Here is a 23,360-nt window from a genome sequence, read left to right as displayed (position 1 = left end):
AAAACCTGGTCTCTACTAAAAATACAAAAATTAGCTGGGCATGGTGGTGTTTGTCTGTAATCCCAACTACTTGGCAGGCTGAAGCACAAGAATTGCTTGAACCTGGGAGGCAGAGGTTGCAGTGACATGACATTGCCTCATTGCACTCCAGCCTGGGCAACAGAGCAAGACTGTGTCTCAAAAACAAACCAAACCAAAACAAAACAAAACCTTCCAAATATGTATCAGGAATGGATTTGCAAGCCTTGTGTCTTTAGAAAGAGACAAGTAACCTAAATGTTTAAATCAGTACAGAATATAAGATAAAGGGGATAGTGGAAGGTACAAATTGAAGAAGTATATGCCTAGACCAAATGCACAATCATTCTTTTACAGAATACTTTCTTGCTATTTAAATAGAGCAAATTTGTTTTTTTATTTCATTTATAGGTGACTGCTTTCTTATATATTGAGTATTCCTAAAATATTTTTTTAAAGAAATTGAATCTTTCTTTAATGAAGGGTACAAGAAGAGATTCTTTCTTAAAGAAAACCAACTGCAAAGTGAATAATTCTTACCTGAAACAAAGTTTCTTCCACATGCATAAAACTGTAATTTTATATTAGATTTAAATTTACGTAAATATACATGCACTGATCTTAATTCAAATTAAGTTGTTTGAATTTAAAATATAGACCTTGATTTTCTAGTGTATGATACAATTAATTTTATTTTCTGTTCCACATTGTTAATTTTAATTAAATTCATGATCTAACATTACTATTTTAGGTTGTCTTTCTTCTGGGGAATTGGGATGAATTTCTATATGGAAATAGCAAAGATGAGAGCTGGTAGAAGACTTTGGGCTCACTTAATAGAGAAAATGTTTCAGCCTAAAAACTCTAAATCTCTTCTTCTAAGAGCACATTGTCAGACATCCGGATGGTCACTTACTGAGCAGGTGTGTATATAATTTAAAATGTAGAATTTTAATAAAGTTATGTGTGTGTGTGTGTGTGTGTGTGTGTGTGTGTGTGTATATATATATATATATATATACACACACATATGTAAATATATACATATTTTTCTGAGCAATGTGGCACAACCAGGAAATAAACTTAAGAAACAATCTGTTAATATTTGAAAATCATAAATATTCTGAAGCATAATGTATACTTATGTTTGTATTCATACATAGTATAAATAAATAAATAAATAAAATTGCCTCTAGTGGTTAACAATATAAAATCACTTATATACTGGTTTCCATGTAGTGCTGAAACACTTTTGTAAAAGTAAACAAGGCAGGGTGCAGTGGCTCACGTGTGTAATCCCAGCACTTTGGGAGGCTGAGGTGGTTGGATCACCTGAGGTCAGGGGTTTGAAACCAGCCTGATCAACATGGCAAAACCCTGTCTCTACTAAAAATACAAAATTAGCCAGGAGTGGTAGTGCCTGCCTGTAATACCAGCTACTTGGAAGGCTGAGACAGGAGAATCACTTGAAACTGGTAGGTGGAGATTGCAGTGAGCTGAGATCTTGCCACTGCACTCCAGCCTGGGCCACAAGAGCAAAACTCAGTCTCAAAATAAATAAATAAATAAAAATAAAACAAAGTAAACAAAATTTAATGATGAGGAGGAAGCAAAAGTCATTAATACTTTCATATAATTTTAAGAGTTATAATTCTTAACATAAAATTTAAAAATATTTTAAAATAATTCAATATACACATACATAGTTTATGTGTTACAGTTATATGTTTAAGCAACATGCAAACAAACTGTTTAAAGTGACTATTTTTACTTGGGTAATTAAATTTGTTCTCTTAAAAATTGTATGGTGAAGGCCTTGTTTTTATACATGTTCTCTTTACATATTATTTTGATATATTTAAAAATAATTTATATGTGCAAAGTTACATTGCTTTTATACATTTAAATGTTGAATAACAACTATTATACTCTATATGAACTATAATTTCAGGTTCTTATAAATGGAGAAATAGAGATTTTTTTTTAGGGTTGGGAGGAACTTTAATAATCAATTTTATTTTAACCTGCTTATTTTTTCAGCTAAGGAAACTGAAATTCAGAAAGACCTAATGACTTGCGCAAATCACAATTAGGCGTACAATAAACTAGAACTCAAATTTCCGATATCTTGTTTCATTGTTCATCTGTTTCATTAACATTTATTCAGTGCCTGTTTTGTACACATCATTGTGGTAGATACTGTGAGGTAGCCAAAATAATTAGGAGAGAGTGAATTATAATTTCAGAGGATTGTAAGAGATAGTGTTTTAGTGCTTAAGAGAAGATTAAGCACTAAACACTGACTCTAACTCTTCTAATACTGGCTTCTAAACTAACTTGTCTACATTTATTTGCTATTTTGAAGCTTAATATGGAAGTTGACATAGCAAGTATGCAGCAGTTGCTGTTTAATCATGTTGCCATTTATAGTTGCAATATCTATCACCTGTTTGTTTGACTTTTTGTTTTTATCAAATATTTTAGGATCCTTACAATAATATCGTCCGTACTACAATAGAAGCAATGGCAGCCGTGTTTGGAGGGACTCAGTCCCTGCACACAAATTCTTTTGATGAAGCTTTGGGTTTGCCAACAGTGAAAAGTGCTCGAATTGCCAGGAACACACAAATCATCATTCAGGAGGAATCTGGGATTCCCAAAGTGGCTGATCCTTGGGGAGGTTCTTATATGATGGAATCTCTCACAAATGATGTTTACGATGCTGCCTTAAAGGTAAGTTTTTCCACTTTGCAACTTTGTTTTCAAGATTTACAGATTTATAAAGATTTACAGATTTTAAAACTTATAAGTTGAGATTTATAGATTTTAAATTTATAAGTCATATCCTTACAGATTTATATCATAGTTTACACAACGTTAGCCAAAAAAGGAAAATTCAGATTTGATTTTATTGTTTTCAAAACTGAATCTATTTAAAAATACATTTGTATTTGTATTAAAGTATTTTATTCAAAGAATTAAAAAGCAGCTCATACAAAAAACAAAAAAGCTTACAAAAAACAGCAGTTTTTGATCTTCCACTTTTTTTCCTCCTGCTTCCTGGGGTAAGATATATACTTTGCTTATTTTTATCTGCATAGTTTGAAATCACATGTATACTGTTTCTTCTAATTGTATCCACTGTAGACATTGTTCATCAGACCGTAGACACTATCTATTGCTTTCCTAGTAGGGTAGTTTAGATTCTGGCTGATTCATACCCCTTCTTTCTTTCTGCCCTTACTGCCAATAGAATTATATCTCAATGTAATCTTTTCTGAAATCTTCTAATGTTCTCATTTGATTGAAATTGTTTTTTTCTCTAGTTCTGCTCACTATTGCTCTTCTTTCATTCTTCTTTGCCATTATACTAGGAAAATATTTTCATTTCTCCTATGTTGAATTCTGAATCCTGAATCCCATGTCTGTCTCTTGGTTATTTGGAAGTACATCTCACAGAAACCTGCTAAAAAGGGTGCATGTGAGATAAATTATTTGAAACTTTGCCTGTTTGAGAATGTCTTTATTCTATTTTTATACTTGATTGGTAGTCTAAATTTGACATTATTTCCATTCAGGAAATTCATAAGCAAGTTTATAAACATTGATCTCTTTTTCATTCTAGTCTTTTATTCTGGTTTTCAATATTTTTGATCAAAAACTTGATGCCATTCTCATTCAGGATCTTTCTTTCTGAGGCATTGGGACCTCTTCTTTATTTTTTGTGTTGATGCATAACTTGGTATATTTTTTTCTATATGGTACTGAACCTTGGATCTTTTTCATCTCATCTTCTTTTTTAATATATATTTTTATAGCTATAGGAAATTTTCTTGTATTATTCTTTGATAATTTTTTTTCTTGCCATTTTTCTGTGGTTTCTTTTTCTAGAACTCCTAGTCATAAGCTACGGACCTCCTTCAATAATATGCTGATGTTCTCATGTTTTCTACAGTATGTCTGTTTGCCTTTTTATTCAGTGTTCTTAAAGATTTGTCAACTTTCTATGTCTCTTAAGTATTTTTACATTCATTTATTATACTTTAAATTCATAGAGCTTATTTTTGTTTTCTAACTTCCCCTTATAATTAATGTCATATTAATTTGTTTCATTAGTATAGAATTCCTTTTTATTCTGAATTCATTGTATTTTCCGAAGTTTTCTTCTGCATCCTGTATTGTTTCTGTTTCCTCTCTTGTGCTTTTTGTTTTTAGTCTTTAGTCAGAGTATAGGCTTTTATTTCAGTAAGAAATTTTACCCTTACTTCTCTCTGTGATTTGGTGTTTGATAGTTCATTGCATATTGAAGTCATTTTCCGTAGACAGTAGTAAATTTTGGTTCTCCTGACAGAATGAGAGAGGGTTGGTTGCAAACTCCCAAACTGTCTTCCTCTTTTTAGCTTCTCATTTTACACTTCTGTAGAATCTAATACAGATTATTCTTTCTTGAACTCATCAGGGAAAAGCAAGTTCACCTTGATCCTTTCTGCTAAGACACACATTCCGCTGTTTTCTGCCTTTGTATATGAAGCTATGATTGAAGGTTTAAATGTTTCCTTATTTCATTAAAGATGAGGTTACATTGTTTCTCTGCAGGTCAAATCGAAAGTAATTGCATTTAAAAAACATTTTTCTTAGAGACTTTATGTAATTATGAAAACTTTATGTAACTAAAAATAAAGATTAGAGAATTGATGTTGTCTTTAATTTTCCCTTAAGACTTGAGAGGTTTTGTGTTTTTCAGAATATAATTGTTAATTTTTCTGTTGTCTTTTCAACTAACTATAAACACACAGATTCTAATTAATGCCTTTGATGTTTAATTCTGTTCTTATGAAACATTAACAGGTAGTTTATAATTTTATTAATATTAGTAATTATAAACGGTTTTAAATTTTATAGTTTATACACATTTTTAATATTCTCTTTTAGTTTTGTTAATGTTTTTCTTTTTAGCTCATTAATGAAATTGAAGAAATGGGTGGAATGGCCAAAGCTGTAGCTGAGGGAATACCTAAACTTCGAATTGAAGAATGTGCTGCCCGAAGACAAGCTAGAATTGATTCTGGTAAGATAGTGAGAAAGTTCATATGTGAAATCCAGCATTTAAAAAGAAATTTATTTCTGTTTGAAGATAACATGTATAATTAATAAAACAAAAATAATAAAAATGGAACTTGGGTAAACTTTTCCCATATACTTATATCTAAATATATCTGTGTTTGTATATTTGCATACATGGATGCACACAGGCAAGCATAGGTACAAAGTGTGTGTGGATGTCTACCCATTGTATATATGTACATGTTTGTGGGTAGATGTCATTAATGTTTTAAAGATGATGCTGTTGAGGATCACAGTGCTGTCTGCTTTGGAATATTCATTCAGTGAATACTTTTTTAGTTTATTTTATATGAGGCACTTTCTATGTCTGGGCATTACAACTGGGAACAGGACAGACATGACCTCTTTGCACACAGATCTTACATTCTAGTAAAAAAGACAAAAACGCACAAGTAAATAAAGAATTATAGATCATAATAAGTGCTATGAAGGAAATATGAAAGAGTATAACCAGGGGTAGGAGGTGTGGAATGTTTTATATAAGAGTAATAATCTGGTAGTTTGAGGTAAAATGTATTTTTTATCATGTAAGGAAGTATCTTTGTAATTTTGATTTACTACTTACAGATTGTAGAAGGGTTATTTATTTTGTTTAAAAGCGATTGGCTGAATTCAAGAAAACATTTGAAAAGCTACTGGGTGTTCTCTACCTTATGGCAACTTCTCTTATTGTTATTTTGAAGTGTTAGAAGATTTATTAGAAATTATGGGAAAGTGTATGTTAATAGTTTGGTAAAATAATGAAAGTCTTTCTTACAGAGACTCTGACATATACCCCTTCTTTCCTCTTACACCCCCTCCCCATATTGGGATTTGCTGATCTATATTGAAATTTCATTAAAAATTAAGAATACTACTTAAAGATATTAAATTTATAAGGAAAATACATCATAACCAGAGCATTACAATTAGGTAATTATTTGTGAATAAAATTTTTCTTTGGGAAATTACCAGGATCTGAAGTAATCGTTGGGGTAAATAAGTACCAGTTGGAAAAAGAAGACGCTGTAGAAGTTCTGGCAATTGATAATACTTCAGTGCGAAACAGGCAGATTGAAAAACTTAAGAAGGTATTAATAGCTTTTTTTGTTTGTTTCTTTAGTATTTTCTGTGTTCTGGGCACTGTTAAGCTTTAAATTGTCCTGCTTAATTTAATCCTTACAACAGCATGAGGTGGGTATTATTTTCCATCATTTCAAATATAAGGGAACTAAAGATAAGGCATTGAGAAACTTGCTCAGGATACATAATTAGGCAACCAGGACTCAGTCTTAGTCTGTTGACACCCAAACCTAGTTTTAAACCATGATATCTACCTCTGTGAAACTTATACGTTGTTATTAAAAACCACACTGCAATAATAATACCTTCCACAATTTGTAGATTAGAACCAAGGCTTAGATGATATATAACTTATTCAAAGTTAAACATAGAATAAAGTTTAGAGTTAGTATTTGAACCCAGGGCTTCTTATTGTAATTTCTTTCATTAGAATGATGGCATCTGATACTACTATGAAATAATTACTTACTTTTTGATTTTTAAAATTCAACTATATTTGGCAGTGCTTTAGTAAGCTACAATTTATAATAAACTTTATTTATTTTGATTGACACTAGAGTACTATATTTTCTTCTTATTTTTAGTTTGTCACTGAGTTGATACAAATATATGAAATACTAAAATAAATAAATCCAATTAATTGTCGCTGTTGTAACCTATATGTTTTTCTTGTATTAAGCTACTTCGGCCTCTTAATCTTTGACATTTGTAATTATTCCTATTTCCAAGGTAGAAAACTTAAAAATTTAATGGTTTTTCTTTGTTCACTTTTCCTGAGATTGTTTAATATATGACTTTTTTTTAGTTCAATCTACAAAAATCGAATAGATATTTGGAAAACACTTCTCCTCTCTCACACTTTAAGTTCGTATTAACTTTATATCTTCATAGCCTGAGGGATTTCATTTATCATACATGATATAAACCTTATTTTGGGCAACAGAGAGAAATTCTATACAATATATGAATAATAGTTAACATTTATTGAGCACTTACTATGTACCAGATACTGTACTAAATGCTTTTCTTGAATTATTATTACTTTTGTGTATTATTTAACAGGTAGTTACTATTTTTATTTCCATTTACAGATGAGGGAACCAATGATTGGAGAGTCTCATTTAGTTGCTTAAGGTTATTAGTATAAGTGAGAAAGCTGGGATTTGAATGCAGGCTTTTTGAGTCTAGTGCCAGTTTAGGGGAAATGGATATTCTGATGTAACTTTTTCCTAGTTTTGAATCTTCTTAGTACCATAACCAAATCAAAGTTCTTCTATTATAAAAATTAACTTTCATAGCTAGAATCAGATATTTTTATAGCAAAATATATTTCTGCTGCAATACTCTGAGCTCTTTTCAGTAATGAACTCGTTTATATTTTCTTATGTTTTCCTTTTAACCACAGTTTTAACAATATTTTACCTGTGGTGGTTTTTGTTTTTTTTTTTTTTTTTTTTTTTTTTTAAAAAAAAAAAAAAAAAAAAAAAACATGAACTACCTCAACAGTAAGTTTATATTAAATTATTTTTCTGTAATCCCCAACCCTAATTAATTTTAGCATGTATTTTCACTCCCTAAATTTTAGTAATATGTTGTTGAGATAATTATAGCAAACTACGTAATCTAAGGATAACTAGTTTTTTGGTAAACCAGAAAAGGTATAATTCTCAGAACTTTGCTCAAATGTCACTTTATCTAAGAAGCTTACAGTAATCCAATATCTACAATAGCACCCTACTTCCCTGTGCCAAATCACTTCTTTATTTACTCTAATATTTACTTTATTTTTCTCTGAAATTGTATTTTGTTTATGTGTTTATTGTTTCTCCAGTAAAAGATAAACGAGCATTTTTTTTGTTTTTTTTTTGTTTTTGTTTTTGTTTTTGAGACGGAGTTTCGCTCTTGTTACCCAGGCTGTAGTGCAATGGCGCGATCTCGGCTCATCGCAACCTCCGCCTCCTGGGTTCAGGCAATTCTCCTGCCTCAGCCTCCTGAGTAGCTGGGATTACAGGCACGTGCCACCATGCCCAGCTAATTTTTTGTAGTTTTAGTAGAGACGGGGTTTCACCATGTTGACCAGGATGGTCTCGATCTCTTGACCTCGTGATCCGCCCGCCTCGGCCTCCCAAAGTGCTGGGATTACAGGCTTGAGCCACCGCGCCCGGCCATAAACGAGCATTTTTATGGAAAATTTGGAGTTGAGTTTTTTTCTTGCCCTAAATATAGTTGTACCTCCATATCTATGGGCTCTATGTCTATGGATTTAACCAATAATGAATTGTAAATATTTTAGAAATAAAGAATGGATGCATCTGTACTGAATATGAGCAGACTTTTTCGTGTTATTTCCTAAACCATACAGTATAACAACCATTTATGTAGTATTTACATTGTATTAGAAATTATAAGTAGATGATATAAAGTATACAAGAAAATGTATATAGGTTATATGCAAATACTACATAATTTTATATAAGGGCCTTGAACATCCCTGAATTTTGATATCTGTAGATAGGGTGGGCAGTAGGTTATGAAACCCATCACCCACAGATACTGAGGGATAACTGTGTAAATTTTGTGTACCACCTTTGCTTATAGATACTATATAATATTAGTGGCATCTTGAACAGTATCATATTTTAGACTCATACAAGTGGTATAATTTGTAAGAAAAAAATTGATTTATGCAACTTCATTTTGACAAATTGTTGACAGAGCAGAGTTAGGAGCTGGGGAAAGGTTTTTTTTGTGTTTTTTTTTTTTTACCATGCTTTTCACTGTATTTCTTTATGTTAGACTCTCTTTCTCTCTTGGGATTATTTTAAAATAAAAGCACAACAATATACATATGTACTATTATCAATATATTGTTATTTATCTAAAGGAAACTTAAAATATAACTAAAATATTCTCAAGTTTCTATTTTTTTCTTGTCACTATTAATCTTTAGTGTTCCTTCAGAATACTTCATATGAAAGACCCACTTGGTTTCAATGTCTTGCTACTTTAGAAAAGCCTAGTAGCATGTGCTGTTTGGGAAGGTCAGCATTATTATTGCCTTGCATGTTTCTGATTTGTTAGGGCTATATCAAATGTAATATTATCTTAGGAAATCCTGAGTAATGAATGAATTGAATGAATGAAATTCCTAAGTTGTATATTATTCTTTTCATTTTTTTCGTCTTATATTTGGAGTTAGGATTATGGAAAAAATTGCCATATGCTATGTATCAGGGTCTAATCTCGCGATCTGTTTTATTCTCTTTTTATGTAAATTGTTCCTTTCCTTGACTTTTTCCATAAGATCAAATCCAGCAGGGATCAAGCTTTGGCTGAACGTTGTCTTGCTGCACTAACTGAATGTGCTGCTAGTGGAGATGGAAATATCCTGGCTCTTGCAGTGGATGCATCTCGTGCAAGGTAAAGATACATAAGGTTGGAGATTTCCAAAGACTGAAAGTTGACCAGTTTAGCTTTTCAGAGTATACTTAAATAAAAGGTTGATCCTATAAACCATTTGAGCCCTAAAGAAAATAATAACCATAATAAATTTAATTCTTATCATTTTAAAATCTCTGTATGTCAAACATTCATATATTTTGAGTGAAATATATTAATAATTGTATATTTTACTGTGAGGAATTTTGAAACTATTAAAATGAATCTATTTCACTGATTTGCAGGCTGAAATGTGTTGGACTCTCAAGTATATCATCAGGTTTATGCCTATTTCCTTGGTATTTTACCAGTTAAAATGGCTCTGGGGTGGGCAGGGGGACATTAATCTGAGAATTGATAGGAAAAACTTGTCATCCCATTGCTTTTGAATTATTTTTAACCATGAAGCAACCAGAAGAGCAACCAACTTCCCCACACCCAATCCCAGTCCTTCTTCCCTTGCTATTAGAGCCATGTGTTCTTTTAGAAGTAGAATACTTCTTGTTACCAGCCTTTTATCTCCTGTTGACATTTTGGTCTACTGCACTTGATTTTCTACTGTAATATCATTGCTCTTACTAAGTTCACTACTGAACTTCTCTTTGTCTGATATTGTGGAAAATTTTTAGTCCATATCTCGAATTCTCTACAGTATTTAACATTACTGACCACTTTTTCCTTCCTGAAACTTTTTGCCTTTGTAACCCTTAACAAGCTCCTTTATCTCCTAACTGTTGTCATCCTGCATTTTAAAAAGGCTGAGTAAAACACGAATCTAATCTCATGTTATGTCTGTTTCTGTGTGACCATACGCATGATATTTGGCAAAGTGAAGTTTTTTGTCTTACTATCTAATAGGATTGTTGTGAGAAGACATGAAATCATTAAAAATAGTTCCTGGAAGAGAATGTGGCACTTAATGTATTAATTGTTATTATTTTTCTATTTGTTGGCATTTAAAAATTATCTTGTTATATATATTAATAGATAAATAAATTCATTATATTATTAAGAACCAGAAGGAATCTGAAATACTACCTTTTTTGCAAGCTAATAAGTTATCCTGTATAGTGGGGTGCTGGTTGGTGATACGCGATCCCTGAGTCACAATCTAATGCCCGTTTGTTACTGCAGTATTAATAGCCATAATATCAGCAGGTTTTGGGCTAGTTCTTCTGGTCCCCAATTGATGTGAATGATGAGAAAGGGTTGCTGCATAATACCTCACGTGCAGTATATTGGGTTACATTCAAGGAGAGGAACCCTGAGCTTAGGGATTCTGAATCTTTTGTAATGGGCAATAAGCGTGGTTCCTCTTTGTTCTAGAGGGAGGCATTATTATATTGGACAGAAAGCAAACCTACCCTTTGCTCTGGAGGTAGCCATTATCCCTGTCTTCTAAGGCAATTCACTATACAGACATCTTTGAAAAAATAGTTCAGAGTAAAGAGCCATCAGTGCTTTGCTTCACAGTAAGTGCAGAAAAACAAGTGACCCATGGAAAAAATTTTCTCAGTATATGGAAATATCATTAAATAGATTACTTTTGCTTTTACCTGGTGACTCTTGCCCTTCTCTCTGACCTCATCTTATACTATTTTCCTCACTATACTGTGTTCCTAATGCCCTTCTATTTTGAGACCACGAAACATATTTTCCTACATCTCAGAGCCTTTGCTTTTAGTACTTTCTTTTTCAAACACTCTTACTGTTTTATATTCCCTTGGGATCCCCCTTTTTATAATTTATATCTTAGTTCAAAAGTCATATCTTCACATCTTCAATAACTTTAAAATAGTTCTTCTAGACACTGCATTCCATCTTTGCCTGGTTTAGTGTTTTTATGGTACTTATTACCTTATGAAATTATCTTACTAATTTATTTGGTTGTTTATCATCTGCTTCCTCTGACTAGATATTAAGGTCTGTAAGAACAAGCACTTTTTCTTTGGTCTCATTTATTACTGTATTGCTATAGTAGATATAGAGTTATAGTAATATCTGGCATATATTAGATACATAGCTAATGTTGGTTGAGTTAGTGAACAAATGGATGGAATATGCTAAAAGATTTACTTCTTATCAAAAATATTTATGGGAGTATTGCTCTTTATCCATTTGTGTTGTTAAGTGGTGAATTATACAGCAACCTTCAGGTACTTGTCTATATATATAATTTTTAAGTCATTCAGTCATTTCTTGGTTGACAAATGTTGAAAAGAGAATTGAGTACATAAAGGCATTCAGAATAAATTTTCCATAAGTATTTTCAGAAGAGACACTTTCATAATACATTAAAAACATTCTTATTTACAATTTTACAGTTTATTGTTTACTTAGGTAGCAATGTCTAATTATATTGAATATTATGGTAAACAAATATCTTTATCACAAAATAATGAAGTTAATGGAACCACCATTTAATGTTTTAGATGTACAGTGGGAGAAATCACAGATGCCCTGAAAAAGGTATTTGGCGAACATAAAGCTAATGACCGAATGGTGAGTGGAGCATATCGCCAGGAATTTGGAGAGAGTAAAGAGATAACATCTGCTATCAAGAGGTAATATGTAAGGTTTCTTAGGCCAGAATTTCATCTTTTCTGTTAATACAATCCTCTTGAATTTACTGGGAGCTTAATTTTCTTACATATAACCGAGAAAATGTTTGAATTTTAAAATTATAAATGGTAAAATAATTATATTATTATTTGTATTATATAGACTGTATAACATATAAAGTATATAATTCATTCATTATATATAATATATAATTAGAAATATATCATACTTGATATATATTATATACCTATACTATCATTATTTTAATACATATATAATATTTAATAATTAACAAATATTAAAAATTGAAACTAATAATATTAGTTTTCATATAATTAATAATATTTTGAACTTTCACCATAGTCCCCTTCAGGAGTTTCTCATGTCAAGCAGATGTTTAACTAAAAATGATAATTGCTTCATATCCTCCAGGTATTTATATTTCAGCCTGCTTACTATGGTAGAGTTTCATATTTTTTGGTTTTGTTTACATTATTCATTGCTTAAATGATTCATGGTGGCTCACGCCTGTAATCCTAGAACTTTGGGAGGCTGAGGTGGGTGGATCACCTGAGGTCAGGAATTCAAGACCAGCCTGGCCATCACGGTGAACCCCATCTTTAAGAAAAAAATGTAAAATAAAATAAAATAAAATAAAAATTATGTTTCCTAATTGAAAGTAATGATTTAGTTGGCATCTATGCATACATTAAAATCAGTGTTTATTGAACTGATAATAACTAACACTTCCACAGCATGACTTGGAAATATAGATTAATGTGATCATATTTCTCAAGTATAAAACGAGCCTTCTGATGACTGGTCTTCCCAATCTCTGTAACAAGCTTCCCATTAAAAACTGAATTTCAATACTTGTACACTAGATAAATATCAAAACAGCCAAGGTGAAAGTCATCAAAATGGAACTTTTTTCTTTTAACAAAGATAAGTGCTTTTTTGTGTTGGAAGTAAATCTGTCAGTGGAGCAAGCAAGCATTTTGATTATACATCATTATAAGAAACCATATTGTTGTTAGCTTGGGAGAGTTCACACTTATGAAGGGTAGATGAGATACGAACAATTCAAAGCAGGTAGTGTGTCACATGTATGTATAAATGAGTATGAAGTCACTTTTTAGTTTAAATCTTTCTGCATGTTGTACTCTGTAGACTGGCTCATGAAGGTGGAAGGTTGTCATTTTTTGTGTTACTTCACTATGATGTTCTCAGTGTTATGTGCTTACAGTCTGTGCCATCTTTGAGACTTTCCCCTGGGGGGAGATGACTTTAATGGAGCTCTCGATGTAAAATAGATATATTAATAAAATATGGGTGGGAACAGGGAGAGCATCCAGAAGAATAGCCAATGGATGCTGGGCTTAATACCTACGTGATGGGGTGATCTATGCAGCTGTTCACCATGGCACACGTTTAACTATGTGACAGACCTGCACATGTACCCCAGAATGTGAAATAAAAATCGGAAATAAAAAAAAAAAAAAAAAGAAAACAACAAAAATTCCCAAAATACAAGTAAACAGATCAGGCATTTTTAAATAAACTTGAAAGAGTTGCTGTGAATGAATTAGTTTTTATATCCTACCTTTGGAAAATTAATATCTAACTACTGATATATTTTTAAATGTTTTTTAGGGTTCATAAATTCATGGAACGTGAAGGTCGCCGACCTCGTCTTCTTGTAGCAAAAATGGGACAAGATGGCCATGACAGAGGAGCAAAAGTTATTGCTACAGGATTTGCTGATCTTGGTTTCGATGTGGACATAGGCCCTCTTTTCCAGGTACTAAAAACTGTTGGGGGGAATTTCAAAGGTATTTGCTAGCCCCCTACATTTATAAAACGTAGTAAAATGATGACAGACCAAGACATTGAGCAAATTAACACATCTCCTGGTAACTGGTATGCAGCCATTGACTTGGCAAATGACTTTTTCTCCATTCCTGCCCATAAGTCCCACCAGACGCAAATTGCCTTCAGCTGGCAAGGCCAGCAATCTATCTTTACTGTCCTACCACAGAGGTATATCAGCTCTCTAGCTTTGTGTCATTATCTTATTCAGAGAGACCTTGATCGCTTATTGCTTCTACAAGATATCACACTGGTCCATGAATTGATGACATTATGCTGATTAAATCAGTGAGCAAGAAGTAGCAAACACACTGGACTTAATGAGACATTTGTGTGCTAGATGATGGGAAATAAATCTGACTAAAATTCAGGAAACTTCTGCCTCAGTAATCTTACTAGGGGTCCGGTGGTGCGGGGCCTGTTGAGATATTTCTTCTAAGGTGAAGGATAAGTTGCTGCATTTGTCCCCTAATAAAATCAAGAAAGGAAGAATGCCTAATGAGCCTATTTGTATTTTTGGAAGCAACACATTCCTCATTTGGGTGTGTTACTCCAGCCCATTTATTGAGTAACCCAGAAGGCTGCCAGTTTTGAGTGGGATCCAGAAGAGAAGAAGGCTCTGCAACAGGTCCAGGCTGCTGTGCAAGCTGCTGTGCTCCTTGGGCCATACGACCCAGCAGCTCCAATGGTGCTTGAGATGTCAGTGGCAGATAGGGATGCTGTTTGGAGCCTTTGGCAGGCCCCCATAGGTGGATCAAAGCAGAGGCCTCTAGGATTCTGGAGCAAAGCCTTGCCATCTTCTGCAGATAACTACTCTCCTTTTGAGACAGCTCTTGGCCTGTTACTGGGCTTTGGTGGAAACTGAACGTTTGACTTTGGGTCTGCAAGTCACCATGTGACCTGAACTGCCTATCATGAACTGGCTGCTTTCTGACCCATCTAACCGTAAAGTGGGTTGTGCACAGCAGCCTTCCATCCTCAAATAGAAGTGGTATATATGTGATCAAACTTGAGCACCTCCTGAAGGCACGAGCAAGTTACATGAGGAAGTGGCTCAAATGTCCATGGTCTCTACTCCTGCTACCCTGCCTTCTCTCTTCCAGCCTTTATACACACACACACACACACACACACACACACACGTGTGTGTGTATATTTGTGTATATATGTGTATATATATATACACACATATATATATATATGTATATACACACACACACACACACACACACACACACATATAAAGGAGAGTTTGCTAAGTGTTAACTCACATGATCACAAGGTCCCACAATAGGTCATCTGCAGGCTAAGGAGCAAGGAGAGCCAGTCCAAGTTCCAAAACTGAAGTATTTTGAGTCCAGTTTTTGAGGGCAGGGAGCATCCACCATGGGAGAAAGATGCAGGCTTGGAGGCTAGGCCAGTCTCTCTTTTCACATTTTTCTGCCTTCTTATAAATAGCTGTGCTGGCAGCTGATTAGATGGTGCCCACCCAGATTAAGGGTGGCTCTGCCTTTTCCTAGCCCACTGACTCAAATGTTAATCTCCTTTGGCAATACTCTCACAGGCACATTCGGGATCAATTCTTTGTATCCTTCAATCAAGTTGACACTCAGTATTAACCATCACACATATAGTCCAGTTCATTATAATAGAAATAAAAATAAAATATAATTAATTTTCAGATCTGTAAAAGTATCAATTCAGAACTAAAACTTTGATTATGCCCCTGGAACTGTGAAGACTACTTTCAAAGATCTTATTGTACTCTTTATTGAGATTGACTAATATTTTGTGGGAAAGGTAGCCCACATGGATTGGTGAAAAGTGTTTTGAAAAGGAAATCAAATATCAATATAAGCTCAATTCATAAGTAAGGTTATTTTTGTTTTTTTTTGTTTGTTTGTATTTTAACTCTCTGCTAATATGTTACTTAGTCACAGAATATTAGACTTAGACAGGAAACTAATTTGCTGGAGATAAATTGCACTGACACTTTCCATAGAATGATAATACAAAAAAACTTTGTTTAAAAAGTACTTTGTAATAATTTTATCTGAAAAGCTTTATCCACTACATATTTATTGATCATCAACCAGATACTAGTCTCTGAGTTGAGTAGGATACAATTTTGTCCTCCAGGGGGTTACAATCTCCTAACAAAGAGAGATTTACTTATTTGTAATTACATCAGAGTATGAAAATTACTATAACTAAGGTATAGACAAGGAGGGCACCTCACTTGTTATAGGGAACTCATAAACTTACATTTGTTGATCCTTGAAACTTTTGTTTGTTTCAGAAGCACAGAGCCATACACTTTCTAGTAAAATCACTCTCTGAAGTGGATTGAGGAACACTACAACTAGATGCAAGGGGGCATTGAAGAAAAGAGAAACAATGAAGACCTTAACTAAAGCAATGTCAGAATATCAAGAGAAACCAAATCTCAGCTAGGAAAATCTAATGGAGGGACTACTTACAGATATGTAGGCAGGATTAGGGAATAGTGAGGCCTCCAGGAATTAAATTTTTAAGAATTTCAAAAGCCAGTTGTTTTTCATGGCATAAAATAGTATCTCATTTGTTTAAGTTCCTTATAGATTCTGGATATTAGACCTTTTAATATTGCTTAAAACCAAAGGCACTAAGTACTAAAAGCTAATCACTCCCTATACCTAATATATTTTATTATTATCTGTGCTCTTTAGGTTATTTCCATGTATTGTATCTATATGGTAGAGATACTTTATAACTGCGTGGCTATTGTGCATCTTTTTTTCTTGGCTATGGTTGGAATATTCACAACATAAAAATCAGCAAACACGAAAAATTAGGGATTGAGTTGTTTTCAGAAAATTTGATGAAAAATGTAAATAATCAGAACAAAGTTCTCTGAGAAAAAAATGTAACAGTGCATATTAAATATAAAATTTTCTGATATATGTAGGCATTACACTGGGAAAAGCCCCAAAATTTGAGGAAACATTCTTCTAGTATTCAAAAAAATATTAGGTTTTGTTGTTTTTTTTTTAACTTTTAAGTTCAGCGGTACATGTTTAGGTTCATTATATAGGTAAATTTGTGTAATTAAGCCTAATACCCATTAGTTATTTTTCCTGATCTTCTCCCTCTTCCTGCTCCTCTACTCACTGATAGGCCCCAGTGTGTATTGTTTCCCTCTTTGTGTCTACGTGTTCTCATCATTTAGCTCCCACTTACAAGTAAGAACATGTAGTATTTGGTTTTCTATTCCTGTGTTTGCTAAGGATGACAGCTTACAGCTTCATACATGTTCCTGTAAAGGACATGATCTCATTCTTTTTCTCTGACTGCATAATATTCCTTGTTTTGTATGTATCACATTTTCTTTATCTAGTCTATCACTGATGAGCATTTCGGTTGATTCCATGTCTTTGCTGTGGTGAATAGTGCTACAATGAACATACATGTGCATGTGTATTTTTTCATTGTTTTGAGATAGAGTCTTGCTCTTTCATCCATGCTGTAGTGCAAGGTTTTCTCCACAACCTTCGTAGCATCTGTTATTTTTTTGACTTTTTAATATTAGCTATTTCCTACCGGTGTGAAATGGTTTCTCACTGGGGTTTTTATTTGCATTTCTCTAACAATCAGTGATTTTGAGCTTTTTTTGTTTATGATTGTTGGCTGCATGTAGTTCTTTTTTGAAAAGTGTTCATGTCTTTTGCCCACTTGAATTTATTTTTGTGTGTAACTTTGTTTAAGCTCCTTACGGTTGGTGGATATTAGACCTTTGTCAGATGTACTGTTTACAAACATTTTCTCCCATTCTGTTTACTCTGTTGATAGTATCCTTTTCAGCACAGATGCTTTTTAGTTTAATTAGATCTCATTTGTCAATTTTTGCTTTTGTTGTAATAGCTTTTGGCATCTTCATCATGAAGTCTTTGCCCATTCCTATGTTCTGAATGGTATTGTCTAGATTATCTTCCAGGATTTTTGTAGTTTTGTGTTTTACATTTAAGTCTTTAATCCATCTTCAGTTAATGTTTGTGTATGGTATAAGGAAGGGGTTCGGTTTCAATCTTCTGCATATGGTCAGCCAGTTATCCCAGCACCATTTACTGAATAGGGAATCCTTTCCCCATTGCTTATTTTTGTCGGATTTGTCAAAGATTGGATAGTTGTAGAAGTGCAACCTTTTTTCTGGGTTCCTTATTTGGTTTCATTGGCCTATGTGTCTGTTTTTTGTGCCAGTATCATGTCGTTTTGGTTACTGTGGCCCTGTAGTATAGTTTGAAGTCAGACAGTGATGACTCCTGCTTTGTTCTTTTTGCTTAGGATTGCCTTAGCTATTTCAGCTCCTTTTTGGTTCCATATGAATTTAAAATAGCTTTCTCTAGTTCTATGAAGAGTCTCAGTGGTAGTTTAATTGGAATAGTATCGAATCTGTAAATTGTTTTGGGCAGTATGGCCATTTTTATGATACTGATTCTTTCTGTTCGTGAGCATGGAATTTTACTTTTATGTGTTGTATCATCTCTAATTTCTTTGAGCAGTGTTTTGTAGTTCTCCTTGAAAGGAGATCTTTCACCTCCCTGTTTAGCTGTATTCCTAGGTATTTTATTCTTTTTGTGTCAGTTATGAATAGGATTGCATTCCAGATTTGGCTCTCAGCTTGACTGTTGGTGTATAGGAATGCTAGTGATTTTTGTACATTGATTTTGTATCCTGAGACTTTGCTTAAGTTATCAGCTTAAGAACCTTTTTGGGCTGAGATTGTTGGGTTTTCTAGATACAGAATTATTTCTCTGTAAAAAAAAAAGAAAAAAAAGTTTGGCTTTCCCCATTTCTATTTGAATATCCTTTATTTTTCTTGCCTGATTGTCCTGGCCAGAACTTCCAATACTATGTTGAATAGGAGTGGTGAGAGAGGTCATCCTTGTCTTATACCAGTTTTCAAGGGGAATACTTCCAGCTTTTCCTCATTTGGTAGGATGTTGGTTTTGGGTTTGTCATTGATGGCTCTCATTCTTTTGAGGAATAGTTCTTCAGTACCTAGTTTATTGAGAATTTTTAACATGAAGTCTTGTTGAATTTTATCAAAAGACTTTTCTGCATTTATTGAGATAATCATGTGGTTTTTGTCTTTAGTTTTGTTTATGTGATAAAGCACATTTGTTGATTTGCGTATGTTGAACCAACATTGGATCCTAGGCATAAAGCCTAGTTGATAGTGGTGGATAAGATCTTTGATGCTTCTGGATTCAATTTGCAAGTATTTTGTTGAGGATTTTTGCCTGCGTGTTCATCAAGGATATTGGCCTGAAGTTTTATTTTTATTGTTGTATATTTACCAGGTTTTCTTATCAGAACGATGTTGGCCTCATAGAATAAATTAGGGAAGAGTCCCTCTTTCAAGTTTTTGGAAGTTTCAGCAGGAATGGTACCAGCTCTTCTTTGTACAGCTGGTAGAATTAAGCTGTGATTTGTCTGGTACTGGACTTTTCTTGGTTGATAGGCTATTTATTACTGACTTAATTTCAGAGGTAGTTATCGGTATGTTCAATGATTTGGCTTCTTCCTGGTACAGGCTTGGGAGGGTGTATATGGCCAGGAATTTATCCATTTCTTCTAGATTTTCCAGTTTATTTGCACAGAGGTATTCATAATATTTCCTGATGATAGTGTATATTTCTGTGGGGCCAGTAGTAATTTCCCCCTTGTCATTTCTGATTGTTTATTTGAATCATCTATCTTTCTTCTTCCTTAGTCTAGCTAGGAATCTATTTTATTATTACCAGCTCTGTATTTGTTGATCTTTTGAATGTTTGTGTGTGTGTGTGTGTGTGTGTGTGTGTGTGTGTGTGTGTTAGTATCTCAGTTCAACTTTGACTTTGATTATTTCTTGTCTTCTGCTAGCTTTGGGATTTGTTTGCCCTTGGTTCTCTACTTCTTTTAGTTGTGATGTTGAGTTAACTTGAGATGTTTCTAAGATGTGAACATTTAGTGCTATGAATTTTCTTTTTAACAATGCCTTAGCTGTGTCCCAGAGATTCTGGTGTGTTGTATCTTTGTTCTCATTAGTTTTGGAGAACGTCTTGATTTCTGCCTTAATTTCAATATTTATTCCAAAGTCATTTAGGAGCAAATTATTCAATTTTCATGTAATCATATGGTTATGAGTGTATTTCTTAGTCTTGATTTCTAATTTGGTTGTGCTGTGGTCCAAGAGATTGTATACTATGATTTTAGTTTTTTTTGCATTTGCTGAGGAATATTTAACTTTCAAGTATATGATCATTTTTAGAGTATATGCCTTGTGACAATGAGAAGAGTGTATATTCTATTTTTTGGGGGTGGAGAGTCCTGTAGATATCTATCAGGTCCATTTGATCCAGTGCCGACTTCAGGTCCTGAATATCTTTATTAATGATTTATCTTGATGATCTGTCTGATACTGTCAGTGCGGTAATCTCCCACTATTATTGTGTAGAAATCTAAGTCCCTTTGAAGGCCTCTAAGAATTTGCTTTATGAATCTGGGTGCTCCTGTGTTGGGTGCATGTATATTTATTATAGTTAGATCTTCTTGTTTTGTCAGAAGCTAGGATTACAACCCATGCTTTTTTTCTGTCTTCCATTTACTTGGTAGAGTTTTGTCCATCCCTTTATTTTGAGCCTATGGTTGTCATTACATGTGAGATAGGTCTCGTGAAGACAGCATACCAATGGGTATCTTTCTCTCAATGGATTCTTTATCCAGCTTGCCACTCTATGTCTTTTATTAGGGGCATTTAGCCCACTTATACTTAAGGTTAGTATTGTCATGTGTGGATTTGATTCCGCCATCATGATGTTAGATGGTTATTTTGTAGACTTATGTGGTTACTTTATAGTAGCACTGGTCTGTGTACCTCAGTGTGTTTTTGTCATGGTTGGTAATCGTCCTTCCTTTCCATATTTAGTGCTTCTTTCAGGAGCTCTCATAAGGCAGGTATGGTAGTAATGAATTCCCTCAGCATTTTCTTGTCTGAAAAGGATCTTATTTCTCCTTCACTGATGAAACTTAGTTTGGCCAGAAATTCTGGGTTGGAATTGGTTTTCTTTGAGAATGGTGAATGTTGGCCCTCAATCTTTTTTGGCTTGTAGGTTTTCCACTGAGAGGTCTCTAGTTAGTCTGATAGGCTTCCCTTTGTAGGTAACCTGACCTTTCTAGGTAATTTTAACATTTGTTGTTTCGTTTCAACCTTGGAGAACCTGATGATTATGTATCTTGGGGACGATTTTCTTATGAAGTGTCTTACTGGGGTTATCTGCATTTCCTGAATTTGAATGTTGGTCTCTCTAGGTAGGTTGGGGAAGTTGTCATAGGTGATATCCTGAAATATGTTTGCCAAGTTGGTTCAATTCTCCCCATCTCTTTCAAGGACACAAATGAGTCATAGATTCAGTTTCTTTACTTAATCCCGTATTTTCAGAGGTTTTTTTCATTCCTTTTTATTATTTTCTCTATTTTTGTCTGCCTGTCTTATTTCAGAAAGCCAGTCTTCAAGCTCTTGAGGTTTTTTCATCTACCTGGTCTACTCTGCTATTAATATTTGTGATTACATTATGAAATTCTTGTAGTGTGTTTTTCAACAATATCAGGTCAGTTACTATTCTGGCTATTTTGTCATTCAGCTCCTGCATTGTTTTATCATGATTTTTAGCTTTCTTGGATTGGGTAGCTCAATGATATTTTTTTCTATCTGTATTCTGAATTGTATTTCTGTCATTTCAGCCATCTTAGCCTGGTTCCAAACTCTTGCCAGAAAGGTGATGCAATCAGTTGGAGGAAAGAAGGAACTCTGACTTTTGAGTTTTCAGGGTTCTTGCACTGATTCTTTGTCATCTTGGTGGGCTTATCTATCTTCAATCTTTAAGATTGCTGGCCTTTACATGTTTTTTTCTTCTTGTATTCCATTTGATGACCTTGAGAGTTTGATTGTGGTATAAGGTAGATTCAGCTGACTGGCTTTGTTTCTGGACATTTTTAGGAGACAAGCACTCAGCTCCCAGCTCCTGAACTGCATGCTTTAACTCTGGGGACTTGTATTGGGCCCCAACTTTGTTCTCTGGCTCCTTGAGTTTGGAATTCACTGCTCTAGGAGGACCCAGGTGTGGCAGCTATGGCAGAGTGCTAGCAGGTACCGAGGTGCCTGCATCCCTGTGAGCGTTCACAGTGGCTCAGGATAGCAGCTGGGAGAGGGTGGGGGACCCTGCTGGAGACTGTGTACATGGTTGTTCTGGAGGTGGTACTGGCTTAGGGGCAGGGTGATGGCAGGTGTAGGTCTGTTTGCCTTCTCTGTTCCCAGAAAGCAGGAGTGATCACTCAAGTCTGGGGAGGATCCACTGTTCTCTGGGCAGTGTTAACACCAGGAAAGAGTTCTGGCAGAGGCAGGGCTTGCTAGCTCTGTGCCCCCCAAGGCTCTGTCTGCAGGGGTGGTTGGTGAGGGGAGAGGGAGCAGACTGCACTTCCATGAGTTGGTAGGGCAAGGAAAGCAAAACCGGCTCATGCAGACACAGGTCGGCAAAACAACATGGGGAATTGCCATGGAACCATGGGATACTGCAGTATGGGGAGAGAGCAGACTACCTGGTGCATAGCTGTAGGAACCTACATGGCTGTAAGTGCATCACTGGTGGTCTCCACTGGTCAGGCATGGTCCACTGGCACAGAAGATATGGCACAGGCCCCCAGGGCACTCAAGACTGCCCTGCAAGCAGTCGTGGCCAGGCTGGGGGCCCCAGAAGAGGTCAGCAGACCAAGGGGTGCTCAGGTCAGACCAGCCCTGTCTGCTGGGCAAAATTAGGTGTAGCAATCAGGTCGACACAGAGATCAGGTCAGACAGTTCCTCTAGGGCTAATGTCTCCTATGGGAGCAAGTAAAACCTAGCTGTCCCTGGCTATGCTCTGCTATAGATTCTTTGCAACAAACCCTCTGAGTTCCACATCGGCTAGCTTGCTGCTTCTGCCACTCTCTAAGCAGTGTTTCCTGCCACCCCAAGTGTCCATGGTGGTTGAGGGGTCTCCTTCTGCTGGGGTTCCAGAGGACTGTGGTGAGAATGGGTTGCTTCTTGCCAGTTTAACTCGGCTGTTCCCCCAGAGCTGTTGTGATCTAAAAATGAGTCCTGGGCCAGGTGCGGTGGCTCATGCCTGTAATTCCAGCATTTTGGGAGGCCGAGAGGGGCGGATCATGAGGTCAAGAGATCGAGACCATCCTGGCCAACATGGTGAAACCCTGTCTCTACTAAAAATACAAAAATT

The 23,360-nt window shown here is 34.7% G+C and overlaps 1 protein-coding gene across 3 annotated transcripts in view; it reads left to right on the top strand.

Moving 5' to 3' along the window:
* MMUT (methylmalonyl-CoA mutase) overlaps positions 1–23,360 on the top strand; it is a 41,148-nt gene that overhangs the window by 8,778 nt on the left and 9,010 nt on the right. For all 3 annotated transcript variants that reach the window (XM_032299644.1, XM_032299645.1, XM_032299646.1), the window contains exons 5-11: positions 770–941; positions 2,503–2,751; positions 4,975–5,086; positions 6,097–6,212; positions 9,509–9,624; positions 12,075–12,206; positions 13,858–14,005. In XM_032299644.1, the coding sequence (XP_032155535.1) occupies positions 770–941; positions 2,503–2,751; positions 4,975–5,086; positions 6,097–6,212; positions 9,509–9,624; positions 12,075–12,206; positions 13,858–14,005 (1,045 nt within the window). The remainder of the gene's footprint in view (positions 1–769; positions 942–2,502; positions 2,752–4,974; positions 5,087–6,096; positions 6,213–9,508; positions 9,625–12,074; positions 12,207–13,857; positions 14,006–23,360) is intronic.

The sequence above is a fragment of the Sapajus apella genome, unplaced genomic scaffold (genome assembly GCF_009761245.1).
Source record: "Sapajus apella isolate SASKATOON/1434 unplaced genomic scaffold, GSC_monkey_1.0 scaffold41, whole genome shotgun sequence".
Taxonomy (NCBI): Eukaryota; Metazoa; Chordata; class Mammalia; order Primates; family Cebidae; genus Sapajus; species Sapajus apella.
This window is presented reverse-complemented; position numbering and strand designations above follow the sequence as displayed.